The sequence below is a fragment of the Ochotona curzoniae genome, unplaced genomic scaffold, assembly GCF_017591425.1.
Source record: "Ochotona curzoniae isolate NIBS_2020 unplaced genomic scaffold, NIBS_Ocur_1.0 contig_3819, whole genome shotgun sequence".
Lineage (NCBI taxonomy): Eukaryota > Metazoa > Chordata > Mammalia > Lagomorpha > Ochotonidae > Ochotona > Ochotona curzoniae.
Window position 1 is genome coordinate 8,517,790 of NW_024466004.1, and position 19,749 is coordinate 8,537,538.

At 55.1% G+C, this 19,749-nt stretch overlaps 4 protein-coding genes across 4 annotated transcripts in view; 1 reads left to right on the top strand and 3 right to left on the bottom strand.

The window, feature by feature from the left end:
• Positions 1 to 16: 16 nt before the first annotated feature.
• LRRC73 (leucine rich repeat containing 73) lies at positions 17 to 2,309 on the bottom strand. The gene is made up of 6 exons (XM_040982983.1): positions 2,020 to 2,309; positions 1,589 to 1,749; positions 1,214 to 1,336; positions 812 to 912; positions 463 to 688; positions 17 to 333 (listed from the first exon to the last, which is right to left on the bottom strand). Exons 1-6 carry the CDS (start codon positions 2,289 to 2,291, stop codon positions 263 to 265), a joined length of 954 nt encoding a protein of 317 aa, XP_040838917.1. The 5' UTR covers positions 2,292 to 2,309; the 3' UTR covers positions 17 to 262.
• Positions 2,310 to 4,561: 2,252 nt separating this feature from the next.
• Positions 4,562 to 8,028, bottom strand: YIPF3 (Yip1 domain family member 3). Its single transcript, XM_040983440.1, has 9 exons — positions 7,793 to 8,028; positions 7,190 to 7,387; positions 6,946 to 7,052; positions 6,192 to 6,237; positions 5,984 to 6,076; positions 5,681 to 5,812; positions 5,430 to 5,543; positions 5,132 to 5,255; positions 4,562 to 5,027 (listed from the first exon to the last, which is right to left on the bottom strand). Exons 1-9 carry the CDS (start codon positions 7,871 to 7,873, stop codon positions 4,879 to 4,881), a joined length of 1,044 nt encoding a protein of 347 aa, XP_040839374.1. The 5' UTR covers positions 7,874 to 8,028; the 3' UTR covers positions 4,562 to 4,878.
• A 125-nt stretch (positions 8,029 to 8,153) lies between these two features.
• POLR1C (RNA polymerase I and III subunit C) lies at positions 8,154 to 12,663 on the top strand. The gene is made up of 9 exons (XM_040983442.1): positions 8,154 to 8,258; positions 8,376 to 8,447; positions 9,877 to 9,984; positions 10,197 to 10,329; positions 10,576 to 10,695; positions 10,782 to 10,934; positions 11,086 to 11,235; positions 11,335 to 11,451; positions 11,529 to 12,663. The coding sequence occupies exons 1-9, from the start codon at positions 8,190 to 8,192 to the stop codon at positions 11,645 to 11,647; spliced, it is 1,041 nt and encodes a 346-aa protein (XP_040839376.1). The 5' UTR covers positions 8,154 to 8,189; the 3' UTR covers positions 11,648 to 12,663.
• A 1,543-nt stretch (positions 12,664 to 14,206) lies between these two features.
• The window catches only part of XPO5 (exportin 5), a 40,591-nt gene continuing 35,048 nt past the window's right edge, over positions 14,207 to 19,749 (bottom strand). Inside the window, exons 23-32 of the mRNA XM_040983441.1 lie at positions 18,949 to 19,085; positions 17,984 to 18,081; positions 17,492 to 17,538; positions 17,008 to 17,105; positions 16,416 to 16,478; positions 15,640 to 15,722; positions 15,106 to 15,213; positions 14,862 to 14,999; positions 14,526 to 14,690; positions 14,207 to 14,365 (exon numbers count right to left, since the gene is read on the bottom strand). Coding sequence (XP_040839375.1) covers positions 14,228 to 14,365; positions 14,526 to 14,690; positions 14,862 to 14,999; positions 15,106 to 15,213; positions 15,640 to 15,722; positions 16,416 to 16,478; positions 17,008 to 17,105; positions 17,492 to 17,538; positions 17,984 to 18,081; positions 18,949 to 19,085 — 1,075 coding nt within the window. The 3' untranslated portion in view covers positions 14,207 to 14,227. The remainder of the gene's footprint in view (positions 14,366 to 14,525; positions 14,691 to 14,861; positions 15,000 to 15,105; positions 15,214 to 15,639; positions 15,723 to 16,415; positions 16,479 to 17,007; positions 17,106 to 17,491; positions 17,539 to 17,983; positions 18,082 to 18,948; positions 19,086 to 19,749) is intronic.

The following is a 19,749-nucleotide window of genomic DNA, read 5'->3' on the forward strand; positions in this document are numbered from 1 at the left end:
TCCGAGCCAGCGGGTTGCAGCCAGAGCTGCTGACAAGTCCAGAGGCATTGCCCTGGGTTCTAGTGTGCTCCCTCCTCCAGGGCTGTCGTGCAGTCACAGCTTCCAGAGCCGCCCTCCCCCCCATAAACACACACACACACACTGCCAAGAGCTGCCAGAGCCCTGGGCGCCCCTTCCCCAAGGGCCTGGCCCTGTGATCCAGGGTGAGGTGTTGGGGACACACAGACAAATGTTAACAGTGCGTAGAAGCTGAAGTGGAATGTCACATCTCAGTCTCCGCCAACAGACTGTCCCCTAGTCCTGACGTCATGAGCACCATCTGAGAGCTGGGATCTGTGGGCGGGCAGAGGCGTAGTAAGACTCCACTCGTGGGGACCGCAAGTGGGTGGGCGCTGGCCTCGTTTCCCCACTGCCACCCTTCCTCCCAGGCCTGGGCTTTGGCCAAACCCTCTGGCTGTTTACCGCTGGGGCACCTCCAGGAGCTGCTGCCCTGATGGCGGGCAGCAGCAGGCTCCCGTCCTTTCTCCCATTCCTGGGTGTCGCCAGTCCCTCCTGCCACCTCCTCCTCTTCCTCGCCCTCGGAGAGGAGATCACAGATCTGCTGCTGGAGCTCGGGACTGATGCTGTTCTCTGCCAACACCAGGCTCCGCAAAGCCGTCGGGTAATTTTCTACCATGTCCAGCAAGGTCTGGGGTGAGTGAGACAATGGGAAAGGATGACCACGGTTAAGGCCAATCTAAACCCCTAGCAACCATGGGGGGCGGTGTGCATGGTCCCTTCCGGGTCCTCCCAGGGACAGGAACCTTCTTACCTGAGCTGATTGATTGGTAAGCCCTGTGCCCTCCAAGTCTAGCACCTCCAGGGTGCGGCTAGAAGCCACGGCCACAGCTAGCATCCCTGCCACATGGTCACCTGTGGAGGTAGCATGCCTCTTAGCATTCCTGGGTAGCTTTCCCAGTGCCCTAAAACCTTCAGGCCCTATCCCAGCCTGGAGGGCGGCTCTGTCACTGGGAAGTTAGGGGGACAAAGGCCTGCCCAGCCATGGTGACAGAAGCAGCATAGATCCACCTGGATGGTCTTTTGTTACCTCCTAGGCCCCTGGGGAGCTCCCATTCTCTTCCCCCCATCTCTGGTGGGGGGTTCCTATGGCATTACACCGTCCTAGGATGGTAGAAACGCAGGGCAGGGTGAATGCTTAAGTTTTGAGCCTCACCCAGGGGGTTGTAGTCCAGATTGAGGACGCGGACCTGGGAGCTGTGGGCCACGGCAATGGCGAGGCGGCTCCAGCCCTTAGGGGTGATGCCAGGGTTGGCACTCAGCGTCAGCTCCTTGAGGCCTGGGCAGCAGCACAAGAAGCCAAGATGGGGAGGGTTAAGCTTCTCCCTCACCCCAGGTCTCTTGGGTGTTCCTAGTAGTTAGGGGACACCCCACCAAGCCACTCAGAGCTCCAGAGTCCATTCGGAGTCCTGCTTCCCCTGCCTGTCCCAGCCTTGCCACCGCTTTCCCCTTCCAGACCCTGAGGAAGCCACGCCCCCTCCCTGCAGCACTTGCTTCTCCACCCCCAGGCCCTGAGCAGAGCCCTGCTCACCCGACTTGGCTCCATCTGGGGGCAGCAGGCCACAGATGAGGTTGATGGCTTCATCACCCAACATGCAGTCCCCTAGGTCCAGAGCCACTAAAGCCGGGTGCAGGGCCAGGGCCGGGTTCAGCAATGCCAGCCCCGCGTCGGTGAGGGGGCTTCCGTGCAGGCTGCAGGAGTGAGGGGAAGAGAGCAAAGATTTGCAGCGATGAGCCCCGTCTGTAACTGGAGGGCATTTCCCACGCGGACAGCTCAGAGACAAAGCACGTGCTCGGACAGGGTGCAGGCGGGGTGGGGAGACACAGGGCAGGGGTGGTGTGCAGGTGGACTGGAGGAAAGACAGGTGCAGGCGGGTGTGTGGAGGAACCAGAGGCGGCAGGAGGCGTGGGCGGAGGGGAGCGGGCAGCGCTCGGGACCCTCTGGCCAGAGGGCGCACTCACAAGAGGGACTGGATGGAGCGGTTGGTCCTCAGCGCTTCTGCCAGCTGCTTGATGCGGCTGGGGCTGGACACGACACCCAGATTAAGGTTGAGCTGCGCCAGGGACGTGGCTCCGGCCAGCGCCCGGCAGATGCGGCCAAAGTCGCGGTCACAGAGGCGGCAGCCACGCAGTGAGAGCAGGCGCACGGCGTTGTCGCGCAGGCCGCGGCAGATGTCCCGCACCTCGGCGCCCGACAGAGGTTCTCCCGATATCTGAATGGAGCTGGGCAGCATCGTGTCCGCGGCCAGGCCGTAGCCCGGGACGAGGCCTGGGTCGCGGTCCCCCGCTGCGGTGGCGGCCGGAGCGGGGCGGGAGGGCGAGGCGGAGGCTGCGGCAGACGCGGAGGCGGCGGGGGCGGAGGCAGAGGAGCGCGCCGGGGCCGGAGCCGGAGCCTGCCGGGGCTGCGGAGGCGCCGAGGTCGCGGACGGGCCGAGGCCGAGCGGCGCCCGGGCGGGAGCGGACCGAGCTGTCCGCGTCTGGGCTGCGGGCGGAGGCGCGCGGTCCCGCGTGTCCTCGTCCCTGCCGGGTGCAGTGGCAGTGGCGGCGGCTCGGGACGAGAAGGACGGGTTCTCCCTCGGAGGCAGCGCCCGCTGCCGGCGTCTCTCCGGCCTGGCTCCCCCTGCCGCCCCGGGGGCCGGGCCCGCGGCTCACCGGAGCCGGGAGCGGGCAGGCCGGCGGCGGCGGCAGCTCCGGCCTCAGCCCCTGCGCCGGAGCGGGCGGCGGGTTCCCATGGCAACGGGCGCGTCACCGCCGCTCGCCCCGCCCCTGCGCGGCCTAGGGCGGCTCGCGTGGATCCGACAGGGGCTTGGGAGCGGCGGGACACACCTTTCCAGTGTCTGGGGACACACAGCAGGTGGAGAGAAGCGGGGCTGGACACCGAGGACTGAGGACGCGCGGGGATTAAAGCCTGTCACCTGGAGACGGTGTGTGGAAATGTTGCCGGCGCATCCTCCGATTGTCACTCATTTCTAAGGTCCAGACCGGTGGCACGTGCCCGGGGATCTCGAACACTCCCATTCTTTCCAAAGCCTCAACCTTCCCTTCTGGCCGTGCCCCGCCCCCTTGTGACGGGAGGTGCTCAGCTGCGCGGTGATTCCATTCCCCAGGACTTCCCTGCCCACTCACTCTGGGGCCAACATGGCAGGCTCGCTGAGCTGGGCAATCCGAGCTGCCAGAACACGAAACCCCATCGAGTACTGCGGGCAGACGAGCCTCGTGTAGATGCTGTTCCTGGGTTGGCCTCATCCCTAGTGCGATGCACAGGGCACAAGGAAAGAGGGGCCCAGGGTAATCCACCTGGAGCTGTGGGGGGGACCGTGCGAGGCAGACGTAGGTTCATTTCCCAAGGATTTTGTCCACCAGCTCTGGTGGCAGGGGCCTCACCCTCACATGTATACCACAGGGAAAATACAGGATACTTACTGGGATAATCTCAGTATTGTTTTTTGAAAGGTAGAATGACAGGAGTCATAGATTTCCAGCAGCTGGTTCATGCTCTCAACACCCCCGCTGCCATGGGCTGGGCCAGGAAGAGGTCAGGAGCCAGGAATCCTAGCCTGGCCTCCCACGTGGGCAGCAGAGGCCCAGGCACTTGGGCCATCGTCCTCTTCTTCCTGAGCTGAGGCCCATTAGCTGGCTCCCAGTGGGACAGTCAGGATTCCTACATCAGCAGGCACTGTGATGTCACATCCGGGGCCCCTGAGGATTTTTTTGAGCAATAGTAAGGACAGCAGAGGTCAAAAGCACATTTTTTTTTTTTTAAAAAGATATGAAAAGCAGTGACAGATCTCCCACTCAGCAGTTCATTCTAACAGGAAGGGCTGGGCCAGGGTGCAGCCAGGAACCCGGACCCAGGTACCTGAGCCGTCCTCTGCAGCTCCCCAGCAGCACTGGCAGTGAGCTGGATTGGAGGCTGAACCACCTGCACCCAGACACAGGATGCAGGAAACCAAGCCTGTGCCCCAAGACCTCTCTCCCCTGCTTGCCAAGTGGAAATGACTTTTGGAAGCAAACAGCATCCTCCACAGGGCAGGGAGGGCAGAGACGGGCACTGAAGGGGGCTGCCTCTTGTACCACCCTAGCCAAGCCAACTTTGGCTTCAAGTGTGAGCTGTGCTGGAAAAAGAGCCCCACCATGGCCCATGCACAGGGGTTTCTGGTCATAGGAAGCTTTGATCTGGAAGTTTTTGTCCATTTGTCACTGTGCCACTGGCTCTTCCAGATGGTTTATGAGTTGAGGTAGACCGGTGCACTGTCGAGTTGGTGTGACAGTTCTTGGACTGGAAGCTGCCTTCCTGCGCGGGGACCAGGCACCCCCTTGCCTGGCCCTTGGGGCCAGATTGTAGATTCTGTCTCCATGTTCTACGTACCTGGCCTATCCCACCTTCATCCTGCCTAAGTCGGCGTGCGTAGAAGGGAACGTGCGGCCTGGGAAGGGGAAAAGGTACAGGAAGTAGGGTGAGAGGGAGGGCTGTGGGAATGGCAGCCACAGTTCCGGACTTTAATCAGTGTTTTAATTACCAGTCTATATTTAGCAGAACAAAGTGGGAGCACTGAGGAGAGAGGTGGAGTGGGTGGGGAGGGCCTCGGAGGGGCTGCCCCACTTAATGCACTGGCTGCATGGCCTGGCAGTCCTGGCCAGAAGTGCCCGGCCTTGTGCCCTCCAGAAGCCCTGCCAGGTGTCAGGGGGTACTTGGGCAGCTCCGGCTTCAGCAGCAGCTGCACAGCCCATCAAAGAGACACGTGTCATCGGTGCCGTCCTTTCATCTTCCTCCACTCCACGTCCAGAGGAGAGGCGGCTGGCCAAGGACTGCGGTCAGGGTCACTGTGACTGCAGGGCCACAGCCACGGCCTTGGCTGTGGCATTGAACACAGCAACAGGAAGCTTGACTGTAGGCAGAGCGGCAGGGATGTCCCTGGGGACTCTCTGGATGGGTGGGACATTGGGGCCCTCCAGTGTGTCCAGGATACCTGCGAGAAGAATGGAAGATGAGCGTGAGTCGGCTGGGCCTGGCCTGCTGCCTGGGCCCTTACTGCTCTGCCCCCGTCTTGCTCTGGGCCCTCTGGCCACTTACCCTCCACCACCTTATGGTAGGCAAAATGCAGATACAGCAGGAAGAGCATGTGCAGGGCTGCCAGGGTGCCACAGAGGAGTAACCGCTGGGTGGGACCCACCGTCCGGGACACCAACACTGCCACCTAGGGCCATAGGAATACAGCCTGGAGGGCCTCTTCCCCCAGGGGACATGGGGAGACCATCCTCCAACCTGAAGCATCTCTGGGCCCTTCCCTCCTGTTCAGAGCCTGCTGGAGGAGGGCAAGCTCTGGACAGGCTTCCTTGTTCCCGTCCCCCTTGCCTAAGTCCCAGCTTACCATGCGCAGGGTGGACAGCCCCCCAACCAGCAGCCAGAAGAGGTAGAAAAGGGCATGCAGGTGGATGTTGTAGGTGATGAACAGGACAATGCAGTGCCCGAAGAGGCCGTAGCCCTGGCAAGAAGGTAGGGAGGACACGCACTCAGCGGGGCTGGCCTTGGGCCCTTGCGGAACTCTGGGAATGAGTGGTTCACTGCCCCACCCTCCCACTTTAAGATCACCCTCACCCACCCCTGTGGCTGACTCCTTACCAGCAGTGCCAACATCTGCAACATGGTGATCTGGGCGTTGCACAGGTAGGCAAGGAAGTAAATGAAAGACGAGACACCCAGCCAGTAGCCGAAGCAGGTGCCAATGGCGGTGCCCATGAGGGTGCCCTCCCGCTGTGGGGCAAAGACTCCACTGAATGCTGGAAGGTCTGTGAGCTCAGCTTCACCTGCCTCCTTCACAGGGGCCCCCTCTGCCTCACCCCAAACCCCACCTTGGTGGACAACCGCCGCCACCTCAGCCCCCACTGGGCCTACCCTCTGCCCCAGGTCCCAGGTCAGGCTTACAATGATGGTGTCAGATGTCTTCATCCCATGGAGCAGGATGGCGACCAGTGTGAAGACGAGCATGAGAGGGCCATAGAGTTCACCAGCGATTTTCTGTCAACATACCAACTAATTCAGGCCACTGGCTCCGCTCTTCCCAGGCTTGGCCTGGCAGCAGCCTCCCACCTCTGCCCCAGGACCACCGCCCCCTCCCTCTTCTCCCCTTCACCTGGGGGAAGTTGACCATCTTGATGGGGATCATGGACTCCAGGAGCCTGAGAGGCGAGAGGAGAGACGCCAGCTGAAGCAGCGCTAGGCTATGGGGTTGCAGAGGGCAAGGCTCTCTAACTCCAGGGGATGGGGTCTGGCCCCGAGGACATGCTGGATGACACAGGGAGAAAAGGGTCACAAAGGCTGAGAGGAAACCACTTCCTTGCCTCTAGAGGTACTTCCATGAAGGACAGCCCTCAGTTGCAGCAGCTGTGGGGAGAAAAGCAAGGAAAGGCAGCACCAAGGGAGCCAGTGCGCCCCCTACCGATTACACCAGGGTAGTGGTGAGCACCCTTTTTATTTTTAAAAATATTTCTCTTTTTTTCTTTTTAAAGATTTATTTTATTTTTATTGGAAAGTCAGATTTACATAGAGGAGGAGAAACAGAAATAAAGATCTTCCATCTGTTAATTCACTCCCCAAGCAGCTGCAACAGCTGGAGCTGTGCCAATCCGAAGTTAGGAGCCTAGAGTCTTTTGGGTCTCCCATGTGGGTGCAGGGTCCCAAAGCATGGGGCTGTCCTTGACTGCTTTCCCAGGCCACAGGCAGGGAGCTGGATGGCAAGTGTGGCTTCCGGGATTAGAACCGGCGCCCATATGGGATCCTAGTGCATTCAAGCAAGGACTTTAGCCACCAGGCTACCATGCTGGTATGGCAGGGCATGGGTCTGGTTATGGTTTGCGGGAACGAGTGGGGCTTAGGAGGATTCGCACCTGCTGCGCACCTGGGCGGGCTCCACGTCGAAGTAAGGTCTCAGGATGTCGATGTTGGCATACAGGCTGAATGCTCTGGAAGCTTGTCTCTTCCCCGCCTGCCACATCTGACGGAGAAGCAGGTGTGCCTGGTCCCACTCCTGCTCCTGGCTCCCCCCTGCCCCAGGAGGCTCACTCCAGGGCAGCCTGAGGTGACTGCTCCAGAGACAGGGGCTGCCCCCGCTGAGGGTTCAAGCTGGCTTACCTGGTCAGCCACCTGCCGACTCAGCTGTCCCTTAAAGCCCTTCATGCCCAGGAACTCGCCCTCTTCTTCCTCCGCGGCAGCCGCATCGGCGTCCACTTCTTCCTCGCGCAGGCGCTGATGCAGCTCGCCCATGTCCTCAAAGCTGGAGCCCGAAGTGTCATCCATGTTCTCCATGTCGATCACGGCCGATCCCCTGCCCTGGAGAAGACCACAGGACCTTCCTGCTCCCTGTGCCAGCTCCTCAACTCAGCCCCTCTTTGCTCTCAGAAACCAACCCTTGGCCCCTGGCTGCAGACTCCAGGCGCTCCTTTCCAGCCTGGGGAACCTGCGAGTTGATTTCCATGTACCTTCCCAAAGCAAAGCTGTGCTAGGGCCCCTTGCTTCTGTCTTTGCAACAGTGTATTTCCAGCGAGTGCCGGCGCCTCCCGCAGCAGCCCTCACCACCTCCCGCCTCGGGCCCAGCCCTGCCGCCGGGGCCAGCACTGCTTGTAGGAAAGGGGACAAACGTCCTGCAGATGGAGTGGACCTTCAGGCCCTGAGGGAGAAGCTTCAGGACGGGGGTCGGTCCTAGGGAGTGTGGTGGAGTGGGGGAGATATCATCACCTGCATGTTTTCTTCGAACCCTGCCCATTCCGGGCCTGTCCCGTTTCGAGCGCCGCCGGCCGGCGCCGCCGTGGCTGCCATGTCCCTGGAGGGCTCCCGTCGCGGAAAGCCGCGCCGCTGGCCCCGCGAACCGAGGGAGAGTGGGCAGCGGGCCGGAGGACTGCAGAGACGTCCGGAGCGCCGGAGGAGCGCGACCACTAGGAACCTTCACGGGGCAAAAAAAAAAAAAGACACCCGGATGTTTGGCCCAGACTGACTTCCGGAAGCTGCGGACGTGGCCGGGAGCGGGGCAGAGCTCTCGCGATAGGTGAGGCTCCGGGAGGCGGCGCGTTGCCACGGAGACGGAGAAAGGCTGCTGGAACGCACGCGTCGGTGAGGCCGCCGTGGGAGAGCCAAAATGGCGGCGGCGCAGGCGGTGGAAGAAATGCGGAGCCGCGTGCTTCTAGGCGAGTTCGGGGTTCGCAACGTAAGGCTTGTGGCCCGGAGCTCAGGAGGAAGATTGAGAGGGACGGGTTGGGCTTACGGTGCTGACGGCCTTGGCCTCGCCGCCTGTTCATGGACCTAAGGACCCGTGTCTCCTCAGGTCCACACGACTGACTTCCCCGGTAACTATTACGGCTATGACGACGCCTGGGATCAGGAACGCTTCGAGAAGGTGAGAGGGCCGGGGGCTCCTCTCGGGGTTCGCTCGCCTGGCAGACCGTTTCCTCTAGTCTGCGAGCATGGGCTGGGCGCTGCGGGCTCGGGCCAGGTCCTGCCGGGCTTCTACCTCGTGCTGACATGAAGATCTTAGCCATGCTGGGGGGATAGCGCGTATCTGCAGAGGATTCTAGGAATGTGCCAGAGGTGTTTGAGAGACACAAGGACGGGCGGTGCTGGGGCAGGACTGCGAAAGGGGCAGACATTTTTAAGGTGTCGTAAAGCACGTGGTCTCCCAGCCGAGCCTTGAACGGTAGTGGAAGGCTGCAGAGGGGCCTGCTTCTGGAATGTGCAGTTCATTATTGTTACGTTACAGTGGCCTGAGTGGAAGGCACATTTGGAGTGCATGGTAGGTAGCATGGGTGATCTAGAGTTCTAGAAGGTTCTTGAGCAGACCCGGTCAGATTTGGAGCCTTAATGTTGGAGAACCATGGTCTGTTGGATGGTGTAGGGGAACAGGATGATGATGGCTAGGGAGCAAGGTAGGTGGGTAGACACTGGCCAGTGCCTTGGTAAGGCCGACAGGGCCTTCTGTCAGGGAAACGGATTTTATGGATAGTGGTGTCATTTACAGATTGTCTGAAAGGAAGATCCATTTGGCACCCTGAGCTTTGGTGGGGCCGGGAGGCCACCAGACTGAAGTGAAAGCAGAAGGGGGTTGTGCATAGTGCTTGCGAGAAACCAGGAGTGTGGTTGAGGTCACTTGGGAGAGACAAGAACACTGAGGCTGTGGGTGGAAGCAGATATGGCAGGCAGGGTTAGTTCTCAGAAACCAAGGAACTTGAGCATGGAAGGTTTTATTTATTTATTAATTTTGATAATCTTTACATAGTTGATTAGGGCACAAAGGGTCAAGGGCTACAGGAAAGTGGGTAAGACCATTGTTTCCACATTATTTTTTTCTGTACCTGGGATAAGGGGGAAGATAAAGGGAAAAGCCCCACCCAGCCTCCCACCTATCCCAGGTCTCCAACATGGGGCATGCTCCAGGAATCTTGCTCAAGTGGTTTTGATAGTTCAATAATTCTGATTTGCTGCCAATCTAGAGACAATGGAGGGTTTTAAATGATCAATAATCCAATGCCAAATGCAACGGGTGTGAGGTAAGAAAAGGCCTGGGGACTGTCAGCAGGACCACACTCACTGGAAGTTTCTGTTCTTTCATAAAACATCAGCTTCTGGCAGAAGGCATACTGCATAGTGGGAACACAAAACCAGGGACACTTTCCAAGAAGTCTCCCCCCCCAAATAGAAGAAAACGCCTGCTGAGGGTTTTGTGGGTAGAGAGGGTTTTGGGTAAGAGAGGCTGTTAATACTGAGTATGGGGTTGTGGAGAACTCCCAGTAAGAGTGTCCTTCATTTCCTTGTTTCTGCTTTCCCTCTAGAATTTCCGTGTGGATGTGGTGCACATGGATGAAAACTCACTGGAGTTTGACATGGTGGGAATTGATGCAGCCATTGCCAATGCTTTCCGCCGGATTCTGTTGGCTGAGGTACTAGGCAGGAGCTGTGACCAGGACCATCACCTCCACCTGTGGCTATCTCAAGTTGCCCTCTTTTTCCTGCTGAGGTTTTGCAAAGTTTTTTTTTTTTTTTTTCTTCTTCTTCTTTGTAAACTTTTCCTTAAGCATTCTCTGGGGAGCTGTGTGAGGCAGTGAGGAACCCATGGGGCTGTTGAGCAGGTAGATTCTGTCTCTTGGAGCAGGTGCCCACCATGGCTGTGGAGAAGGTCCTGGTGTACAACAACACATCCATCATGCAGGATGAGATCCTTGCTCATCGCCTGGGCCTCATTCCCATTCGTGCTGATCCTCGCCTTTTTGAATACCGGAACCAAGGTGAGGACCAGAGAGATGACATGTGGGGACAAGTGGAACAGCTATTTTCCTGGAGTCGATTCTGGAAGGAGCAGCCTGGGTTTGAGTCCTGGGATGACTTGTGTGTGGTCTTGCGTGAGTTTTGGGCACAGCTGGCAAACATATGTATGTGCCCTGGCCTACCTAGATTGGTGGGTAGGGTGAGAGGTGCACGGTGCATGGCACTGCTGTCCCTGCTGTGGCCAGAGCTGCTCCTTCCCTCTGCAGGAGACGAGGAAGGCACTGAGATCGACACTCTGCAGTTTCGGCTGCAGGTGCGATGCACTTGGAACCCCAAGGCTGCTAAGGATTCCTCCGACCCCAACGAACTCTATGTCAACCACAAGGGTCAGTAGGCAGTAAGGAGGAAAGCCTGCTGTGGCTTGGTGGCTGTCTGGCCTGTGGCTGATGCTCTCCAACTTGTTTCTTTCCAGTTTACACCAGGCACATGACGTGGGTGCCCTTGGGGAACCAGGCTGACCTCTTTCCGGAAGGCACCATCCGGCCAGTGGATGATGACATCCTCATTACCCTGCTGCGACCTGGCCAAGAGATCGATGTACTCCTGCACTGTGTCAAGGGCATTGGTAAGAGCCCCCGCCCGGGCTGTCTGTCTTGAGCACTGGATATATAGGTTATTGCTGCAGGGAAGGGTGGACAGGCAGATGGACAATGGGCTCGCACTCCTGCTGCAGTGACCTCCTGATCTGACCCTCCTCACCCTCACCCGCCCCTAAGGCAAGGACCATGCCAAGTTCTCACCGGTGACCACAGCCAGTTACAGGCTCCTGCCAGACATCACCCTGCTGGAGCCCGTAGAAGGGGAAGCTGCTGAGGAGCTGAGCCGCTGCTTCTCACCAGGTGTGATTGAGGTACAGGAAGTCCAAGGTATGGTATTTAGGGCGCTGTTCAGGTCAGGACTCAGGGTGTGATTTCTGTGAAAGTAGATGGGGCTTTGAGATGTAAGTATACACAACTTTTTATTAGGCAAGAAGGTGGCCAGAGTTGCCAACCCCCGGCTGGACACCTTCAGCAGGGAAAGCTTTCGCAATGAGAAACTGAAGAAGCTTGTACGGCTTGCCCGGGTTCGAGATCATTATATCTGTGAGTAGGAGTTGCTGGGGGCTGGGTAAGTACTGGGGGAGTCCTAAGAAGTTACAAAGCATCTCTTTGGTCCCCAGTTTCTGTTGAGTCTTCAGGAGTACTGCCACCAGATGTGCTGGTGAGTGAAGCCATCAAGGTTCTGATGGGGAAGTGCCGGCGGTTCTTAGATGAGCTCGATGCAGTGCAGATGGACTGAGTCCTGCACAGGAGCTGCAGTGTGATGGCTGCTTGGTCGACAGGGAGCCAAGCTGCAGGTTCTGAGCGACCCCTGTGGACTGCTACACCCAGTATGACCAGAGGTCCCAAGTTTTCTGGGACAATTCCAGCTTTATTTTCAGTCAATACATTTTGTTGAATGTATCGCAAAATGAGATTTATGCCTTTGTAAGGCTTAGATGTAAATAAATTCAGGTTCAAACAAAAGGTTTCTTAGACCATACTTCTTGAGGTTTGGTCTGAAATCATGGGACCTTAACTGGGAATGGGTTTATAGTTTTATAATGACTAACATTGGGTTCAGGGATAGGTATTTGTTGGATGTGGCTTGGGATGCCCACATCCCATACTGGAGTGCCTGGGTGTGAGTCCTGGCTCTGTTCTTCATTCTGGTTTCCTGAGTATACAGACCCTGGGAAGCAGCAGGTGATGACTGTCCCCCAGGTGGTAGATTCAGATCCCAGCTGCTAGCCTTCCCCCAGCTCAGCTCGAGCTACTGGTGGGCATTTGGGAAGTAAACTAATGGGTGGGAGAGTTCAGATTCACAAAGGACATGAGGTTCAGCGCTCATGGAAGGTCAGGGTCAGATGAGTAGTGTGGTGTCTGGGCTCAGCCAACCATTAGAAAACCACAGGATTCAAGGAGCAGGGTGAGCCTGCCACTGCACCCGACTCCTGAGTTAATAGGGAAGGGGAAAGAAAGGTGGAATTATCCACATAGTAGTCTTAAAGTTATATTGCTGTTGACATTTTTACAAAGAACAGCAGCAGTTCCTTTTGGACATCTTGCTAGGAGCAGGCCTAGCAGCCTTGCCAAAGACACCAAGAATACAAGAGGCTGCTTGCTGGGTGTACATCAGGAACCATAGCACCTTTCTAATGGGCATAGTGGTTCTGAAATCTTGCCAGTGCAGGTTCCTGTCACAGTCCTTCCCATCTGGTTCCCTTAGCAGAGTGTTCATAGGGACACAACCACAGAGCAGGTTTTGACTTGTTTGAAAAAGGCAGATGGGCCTTTTCTGTATGAAATTGAGATTTTTTTTTTACTGACATGCAGATGTGCTTTAGAGTTAATGTTTTCTACAAAAAGGTTCTATAAACAATAGAAAATTTTCTAGCATGAAGTCACAGGATGTAAAAATATTACAACACAATAAATACAACTACACCCTCCACAGCCCCAATAAGACAGAGTGGGCACAGCTAGAAACTTGGAGGGGGAACACTCTTTGAGGTCACCTTTGCAATCAGTGGAAACCTAGAGCACCATGCAGAAGAGAGAGTGGGGGCCAGTCTGCGGTAGAGAGCCACATGGCACTCCCAAGTCCTATTTCCCCAGCTCTGCCTCTTCCCATTTGTACCCTGCCTGTGGCTTGCATCGCTTTACACCTGTCACTTCAGTCCACCCTGGCTCTCAGCTCACAGAGACCACCTTGTCAATACACCTGATGAAAGACAGGCCTGTCCCTGCACTGCCAATGGGTGCACACTCTGGTTTCTGTATGTGTTAAGCCTAACTAATGGCCAGTTAGAGGCTCAGGGCCAGGTCTCATGTTTGCATCCCCTCTGCTGTCCTGGTACCTCTAGAATGGACTCACAGTACGGATTGTGATGGGAAGGCATATTTTCTTTTCTTTTGGAAATGGCCCTTGAGGAGTGAGCAGGCACCTGAAAGACTGTAAGAGTTTTGAAGGCACCTGGACTCGGCTAGTCCTAGAAAGGAGATCAGTGGCTTTGCTAGCTACTTGTCACAGATGTTGCCTCATTGGTCTAGATTTTTCTTGGATGATGATGGTTTCATGTGACACTAGATAGGGTACTGTGGCTCTTGAGCCTGAGCCGACCCTGAGGCCAGGGAAACCCTCAAGGGGTCATTCACGGGGGGTGGGAGTGACTACGTGAGCCGAGGGCAAAGAGCATTATAGACTGCCCGGCCTGGCCGGACCCTGCAGGTCCGACTTGATGCTGTGCCCAGAGTTTAGCCATGGATCCCATCGGGTGGCCAGAGTCACTCAAAGTTGAGGGAACTGACCAAATGAAGGTTCAGCACTTAGCACCAGACACTGCCCCTGTGGGTGGGACTGGGCTCCCGTTAGCCCAGCGACAAGAGGCTCAGTGGCACTTGCAGTGGTCCAGGAGATAACTCTGGCACAGTAGTGGAGGCCTGAGCCCTCGCCTGCTTGGCTAAGCCAGTTCGGCTGACCAATCATGGTGTAGCACTCCTAGTTGCCATCCTGCACTGGTATGTGCCTGCGTAGGGCAGGAGGGTTTGGGGAGAAGGGCTGCTCTAGCTTTTCTTGGAAAAGCCAACTCCAGGTAGAATGGGTGCTACCTGCATCATCCAGTCAGTGCAGTGTGTGCCCTACCTCCCTTTCTTGGTCTGTCTGTGGAATGACTGCTGACCCTGCATGGGGTCCACTCTCCAGCTTCAGACCTGGATTCTCTCTCCAGGCTGACAATGGTGAGAAGTGAGGTGGCAGTATAAGAAGAGCCTACATTAGCTACAGAGGGGGGAAAAGAGATGACAATAAAGGCCGAGGAAGGATGCCCAAAAGCTTGATTCAAGGTTCAAAGATGGTGGCCAGGCTGCCCCCCTCGCTGTCCAGCACCTCTGTCTCCAGTACTGGCTTTATCTTTTTGAAAAGGGAGGGAAGATTCTTAATGTGAACTTCTTTTCGGAACTGTTCTCCCAAGGGTTTCTGTGGAAAACAAATGAGAAAGAACTAAGGCTGGTCTGTGGGTCACAGGTTAGATGACCCCACCACCATGGCCCATGGCTACAAGATGGCTTCTGATTGGTCTGTACACATATGGACACCCAAGCTGGGCAGGGAGCATGAGGGAAGTCATGTGACCTACCCCGATGCAGCCAGCAATGAGACGTTTAAATTGGTCCTTCCGGCGCTTGTCAGCCACTTTCTGGAGGGAAGGGTTCAAAAGCTTGCAATCAAACTGGTCCAGAGAGTCCTTCTGAATCTCAGGGATTTGCTCCATTACAGCCCTTATTTCTAGGTACCTGGGGCGCTGAGAAGTAGGGATTAAACTCCCCTGATGTAGGTGAAGATCTGAAACCCACCGCTTCCCATTCCCAGCCCCACCCACCTTTCGAGTGGCATTAGCCATTTGGCAGATGCCTTGGTTCAGGGTTGACAGCAATGAGGCTGCAGCCATTCCTCCCCCGTGTCCCCCACTCACCAGCGCCTCATATATCTGGAAGGCCAGGTGGACCAGGGAGGCCATGCAGCCATCGTGCTGCCCATGTGTCTGCAGGCCTTTCAGCACACTGGTGAAGAGCCATGTGACAGCGTCAGCGAGCAGAGATCCAGACAGCACCTGGGGGAAACAGCTGTGTTCAGAGACCTAAGCCTCCCTTAAGGCTGCAGCACCCCAGGTCTTCCAAGTGGTCGGGCGTACCCCCACAAGAACGCAGGAACCCTACTTGTTTGAGGAGAGGCCAGCAGAGCTGGGTGGTTGTCCTCTGGCAAGACAGAGTATCCTTCCAGGCCAGGGAATTGAAGGCTGTGATTAACAGTGCTGTGCATACATCCTGAACAGAAAGGATGAACATTGAAAGGAAGAACAGCTTCCTCTAGCTGCTCTCGCTCATCATGAGTTAGAGGTTCAACAGGCAAGCAGGAAGATGACAAAAGCAGCCACTAAAGTCAAATGTGCTTACTTGCTCTATTTTTGCCTACCAGGCAGTCAAACAAAAATGCACATACACACACAAAAAAAACCAAAACAAAAACACCAACTCCCAAGAAAATGAATGTGTGGGATACAGACAAAACTCAGGCATCAGGAGGCCAGGCAGCAAGGTTGGAACAGTATGCCTGTAGTGGAAGCCTTGGCCAAGGTCAGCTTTGCTTTTTGTTTTCTCATCAAAAACCTTCTGATGGGCATCGCAGAGATAAACAGAAGGTGGCTCGCTGGCGCAACCAGGAGCCAAGACATCCCCTCCCTCTCCACTCACCTCATGCTTCATCAGACATTTGCCCAGGTCTGTGAGCTCTGCTGTAGCTGAGGGGGTCACCTCTGAGGACATCATCTCATCATCTGTAAGCATAGAAGGCAGCGGTCAGCCCCATTCTTTTAGAACAGGGAACAAACAGTTCTGACAGAAGCTCTGGGCTGACCAGAGGCTGAATAGCACTAGTACCAACCTCCCTCCATTCCCCGGAAGGAAAACCAAAACCCAAGCCTGTGCTGCCTGTGGTAAACCCAGAGACGTGGCAAGCTGTGCACATGGGAGGCACAGGAGCTGCTGGGCCGTGACTGTAAAGCTGCCAGTACCGGGGACCTGGAGATGTAAACATGTGAGCACCCACTGTGACAAGAACTGATTCAGTTCCTGGTGACACAAAAGGAACAGGATCAAGTCTGCTCCCAGATCTAGCGAGGGAAGACATGAATGCAGAAAAATAAAGCAGAGGAACATCGAAGAGTGGTAAGGAGCACTGATTTTGATAATTGGCTCTTGGGAGACCTCTTGGAAGAAGTGACATTTGAGCAGAGACCTGACTGGAGCAAGGGAACAAGCATGTATATGGTGTGGGCAAACCCTGCTCGAGGGTACAGCAGGGACAAGGCGTGGAGTGGGACACGTGTGGGGGACACAGCAAGGAGGCCACACATAGGACTGCAGGACAGAGGCCGTCTCACCCTCGCCAGCAACTGTCGTGGTTCACAGGGAACATCACTGGGTGTCTCAATGCAGACAGCTAAAGGCTATGCTGGAGGCTCACTCACCGTCTCCATCTGCGGGAGTGGCGGCACTGTGGTCAGCTCCTTTCTTGGAAACACAGCACACAGCTAAGGCAAGAGAGCCAGGTTACTGGATGAGGGAGGGCCTAGCCATGGCCACCAACAACCGCCACCTCCGACCAACCGATCCCAAATTCTTCTAGTCGCTCTTCAATGAACAGGGTGAAGGCAGAGGTGACTGAAGAGGGGAATGAGGTGGGATGGGGTAAAAGAAATTCCTGACAGGAGCAAATGTCTCATGTCTCCTTGGTCTACTGTGACCAAGTTCCATCTACTTCATTCAAAAACAAAAAACTGCTTTCATGTTCAAGCCTTAAAATGTTCCCTATTCCAACTTCTTCCTGCCATTTGAAACCTATTCCTGGTCTATATACTGGCCTTGGCCTAATGCAGTTCAGAATTCATAAAACATCATTAAATTGACTTAAGGCCCACCTAGCTTCTGTCCAGTTAATTAATATCAGCATTTCTATACATTTTTTCTTAATCAGTTGGGGCCTTCCTAGGGCTGGTTGAGTGACCAGCTCTGTTTTCCAGAGAATGCTTCTCTCCGCCCTGGGTCCCACGTGCCACTCACTGATCAGATCCATGACTTCGCGGGTTAGCATCCTCACCAACTGCTCCTCTAGCATCTCCTGCGACTCTGGATTCTCATCCGCAGCTTCCTCTTCTCCACTGCAGAGACCGGGGGCCAAGTGCCAAGGGAGAATGAAGAAAAGCAGTAACCCTGGCCAGACTGACTCTGCCCACTGGATGGATTCTCCTGGCTTCAAATGGGTGCAGTTTCTATGTCAATGTTGGGACTGGACAACAGTGAGCCATGTGGGATATTATCACTCGTGGCCCGGTCTGCTTGGATAGACGGTACAGGGTCAAAATCCCAAGGGAATAAGGTGAAAGTGTCTCCTGTGAAAAATCTGCCACAGCTTGTGCAGACATGCCATCCAGCACCGAGGCTAGCAATGGGTACAGTTAAGCCAGGAAAACAGCATCCCTGCAGCCCCTACCTTTCCCCACCTAAACCCAGCTGTTGGCTCCAAGCAGGAGAGGGTATTCCTTACCACAGGAGGCTCCTCTGGTTGATGATTTGCCATTTCTGGGAAAGTCTCTGAGAAAACACAAAGGAGGCACTGGATGAGAAGAGCAGACTGGACTCCCACGATCCAGGGCCCACTTTAGGACTGCACCTGGCCAGGATGACTCCTGGTGCCCAAAGAGCCTCGTTACGACCCTTACATGCATTCTGTCACCTCTTCCTACACTCAGGGTAAGAGCAGCATCACAAGCACCAATAGCACTTGGAATCCCTGGATACATCTGCTTGTTACCCAGCTGGTTTAGCTACTTAATTCCAGAGAAGGGAAAACACTACCCTTAGCCCCTCCCCCAGCCCCGCAACCTGCACTTGTAGCCGCTCTGCAGGCCATCATCAGATCAGGTTAGTCTCCTGGGGGTTGCTCACCCCTCCCAGAGCAATGACAGACACTGCTGGGAGGGTCCCCCGAGTCAACACAGGGGCTGCTGACCAAATGCAGCATTCCTGCCTCCCTTACCATGTGCAGGTAGGTGAACAGAGGTCCAAGAATGGGGGACACCAGTGTTTCATAGTGCTCGGGGGGACAGAACAGCACCAGTGGCTTCACAAAGACTCGTGCTGCAGGGGCAAGTTAAGGCATCTCAGCACAGACACAACCTGGGTGGTCAGACTCAGAAGACTTGCAAGATGCCAAGAACATAATGAGGAGAAACTGCTTCAAGCTTCATTCATTGCACTCTGTTGGGCTTTTAGTCTAACTGTCCTCTAGGAAGTATACCCCTATAACATTTCTCCATCACCATTCTTCTCACAACCACAGGGAAGACAGACACTTAAAAAATGCTTCCAAATGGGGAGAAAAAATAAAGTTATGGAGCCCGGTGCAATGGCTCAATGGCGCTTCCCACTGTAAGTGCTGAGATGGGTGGTGATTTGTGACCCAGCTGCCCCACTTCCCACCCAGCTCCATGCTTGTGGCCTGGGAAAGCAGTTGAGGACAGGCCAAAGCCCTAGAACCATGCCTCTGCATGGGGGATCTGGGTAGCTCCTGACTTTGGATTGGCTCAGCTCCGGCTGTTATAGACATTTGTGGAGTGAAATCAGCAGATGGATTATCATTCTTTGTTTCTCTGTAAATCTGATTTGCCTTCCAATACAAATAGATAATTCTTTGGGGAAAAAGAAAAGAATCAAATATCAAAGTGCTTCTTCAAAGAGGTAGCGCTTGACAAAATACAGAAAAAGTGTAAAACTTCATTATTCACATTTCTGAAGTAGGGTTGGTAAAGACTTACCCCTCAGAAAAGTTTATAATAAAGAAAAAACTTTAGACTGCCTTCCTATTTCTCCTGCCATTTACTTCCAGTCTTTTGAATGAGAACATGCTACACTGCAGACACAGTTTCCCCATCCTCTTCCTTCACTCTTTTTCCTGAAAGATTTTTTCATCTTTGAGGCTGTCAGGGACTTTGGAAAGGATATGGAGCATGGGTCTGAGACGGTAGTCAGGAATATTGTTCAAGTTGACGAAGGCGGAGCTGAGGAGCTGGGTCGCGAGGTCCTCCACGGTGTAGAAGTCCTGCTGCATAGAAGGGCCTGCCTTCCCTAGGATATGGAAGCTGCAAGGGAACAGCAGTGACATATCCAACATTTGCAACTGCTACCCCTAACTACCCTGAGACATTTTGGTTAGTAATGTGACTGTATTTGCTCCTAAGAGCACGTGAAAGCACCTAACCCTCCACCTTGCCATGATGAAACACCCTCACAACATAGACACAGCCTCTTTTTAAAGACCGATGCTTGTATCCAAAGCCAATAGTGCACTTCTTCACCATTTGTCTTCTCACACAGGAGAATCTCATTGACGTGACGGATAAGGCTACTGGGTTAGTGAGGCCAAAGCCCCAGTGATGCGTGCCTGAGGGCCAGGTACCTCCCCATCTCATAACCAAGACCTGAAGACAAAATCTTAGCCATTAGCCCCTCACAATCACAGCAGAGGGATGAGGTGAACAATGAGGGGCCTGAGCAGGTGCAGCCTCACCACTCCATCTTCCCCATGGGTCTCAATACTTATATACTAGACACAGATAGGCAGTGCATGAAATGGAGTCATGACCAGGACTGTAAGGTACATTAAAACAAAACCAAAAAACCCAGCTACCATATCATAAAGCAAATGCAGGGAAGCTGGTTTCTCATTTTGATTTGACAATCATTAGTTTATCAAATTCCTGTCTCACTTTGCTCGTACACTAGAATTGGAAATCACAAACCCAC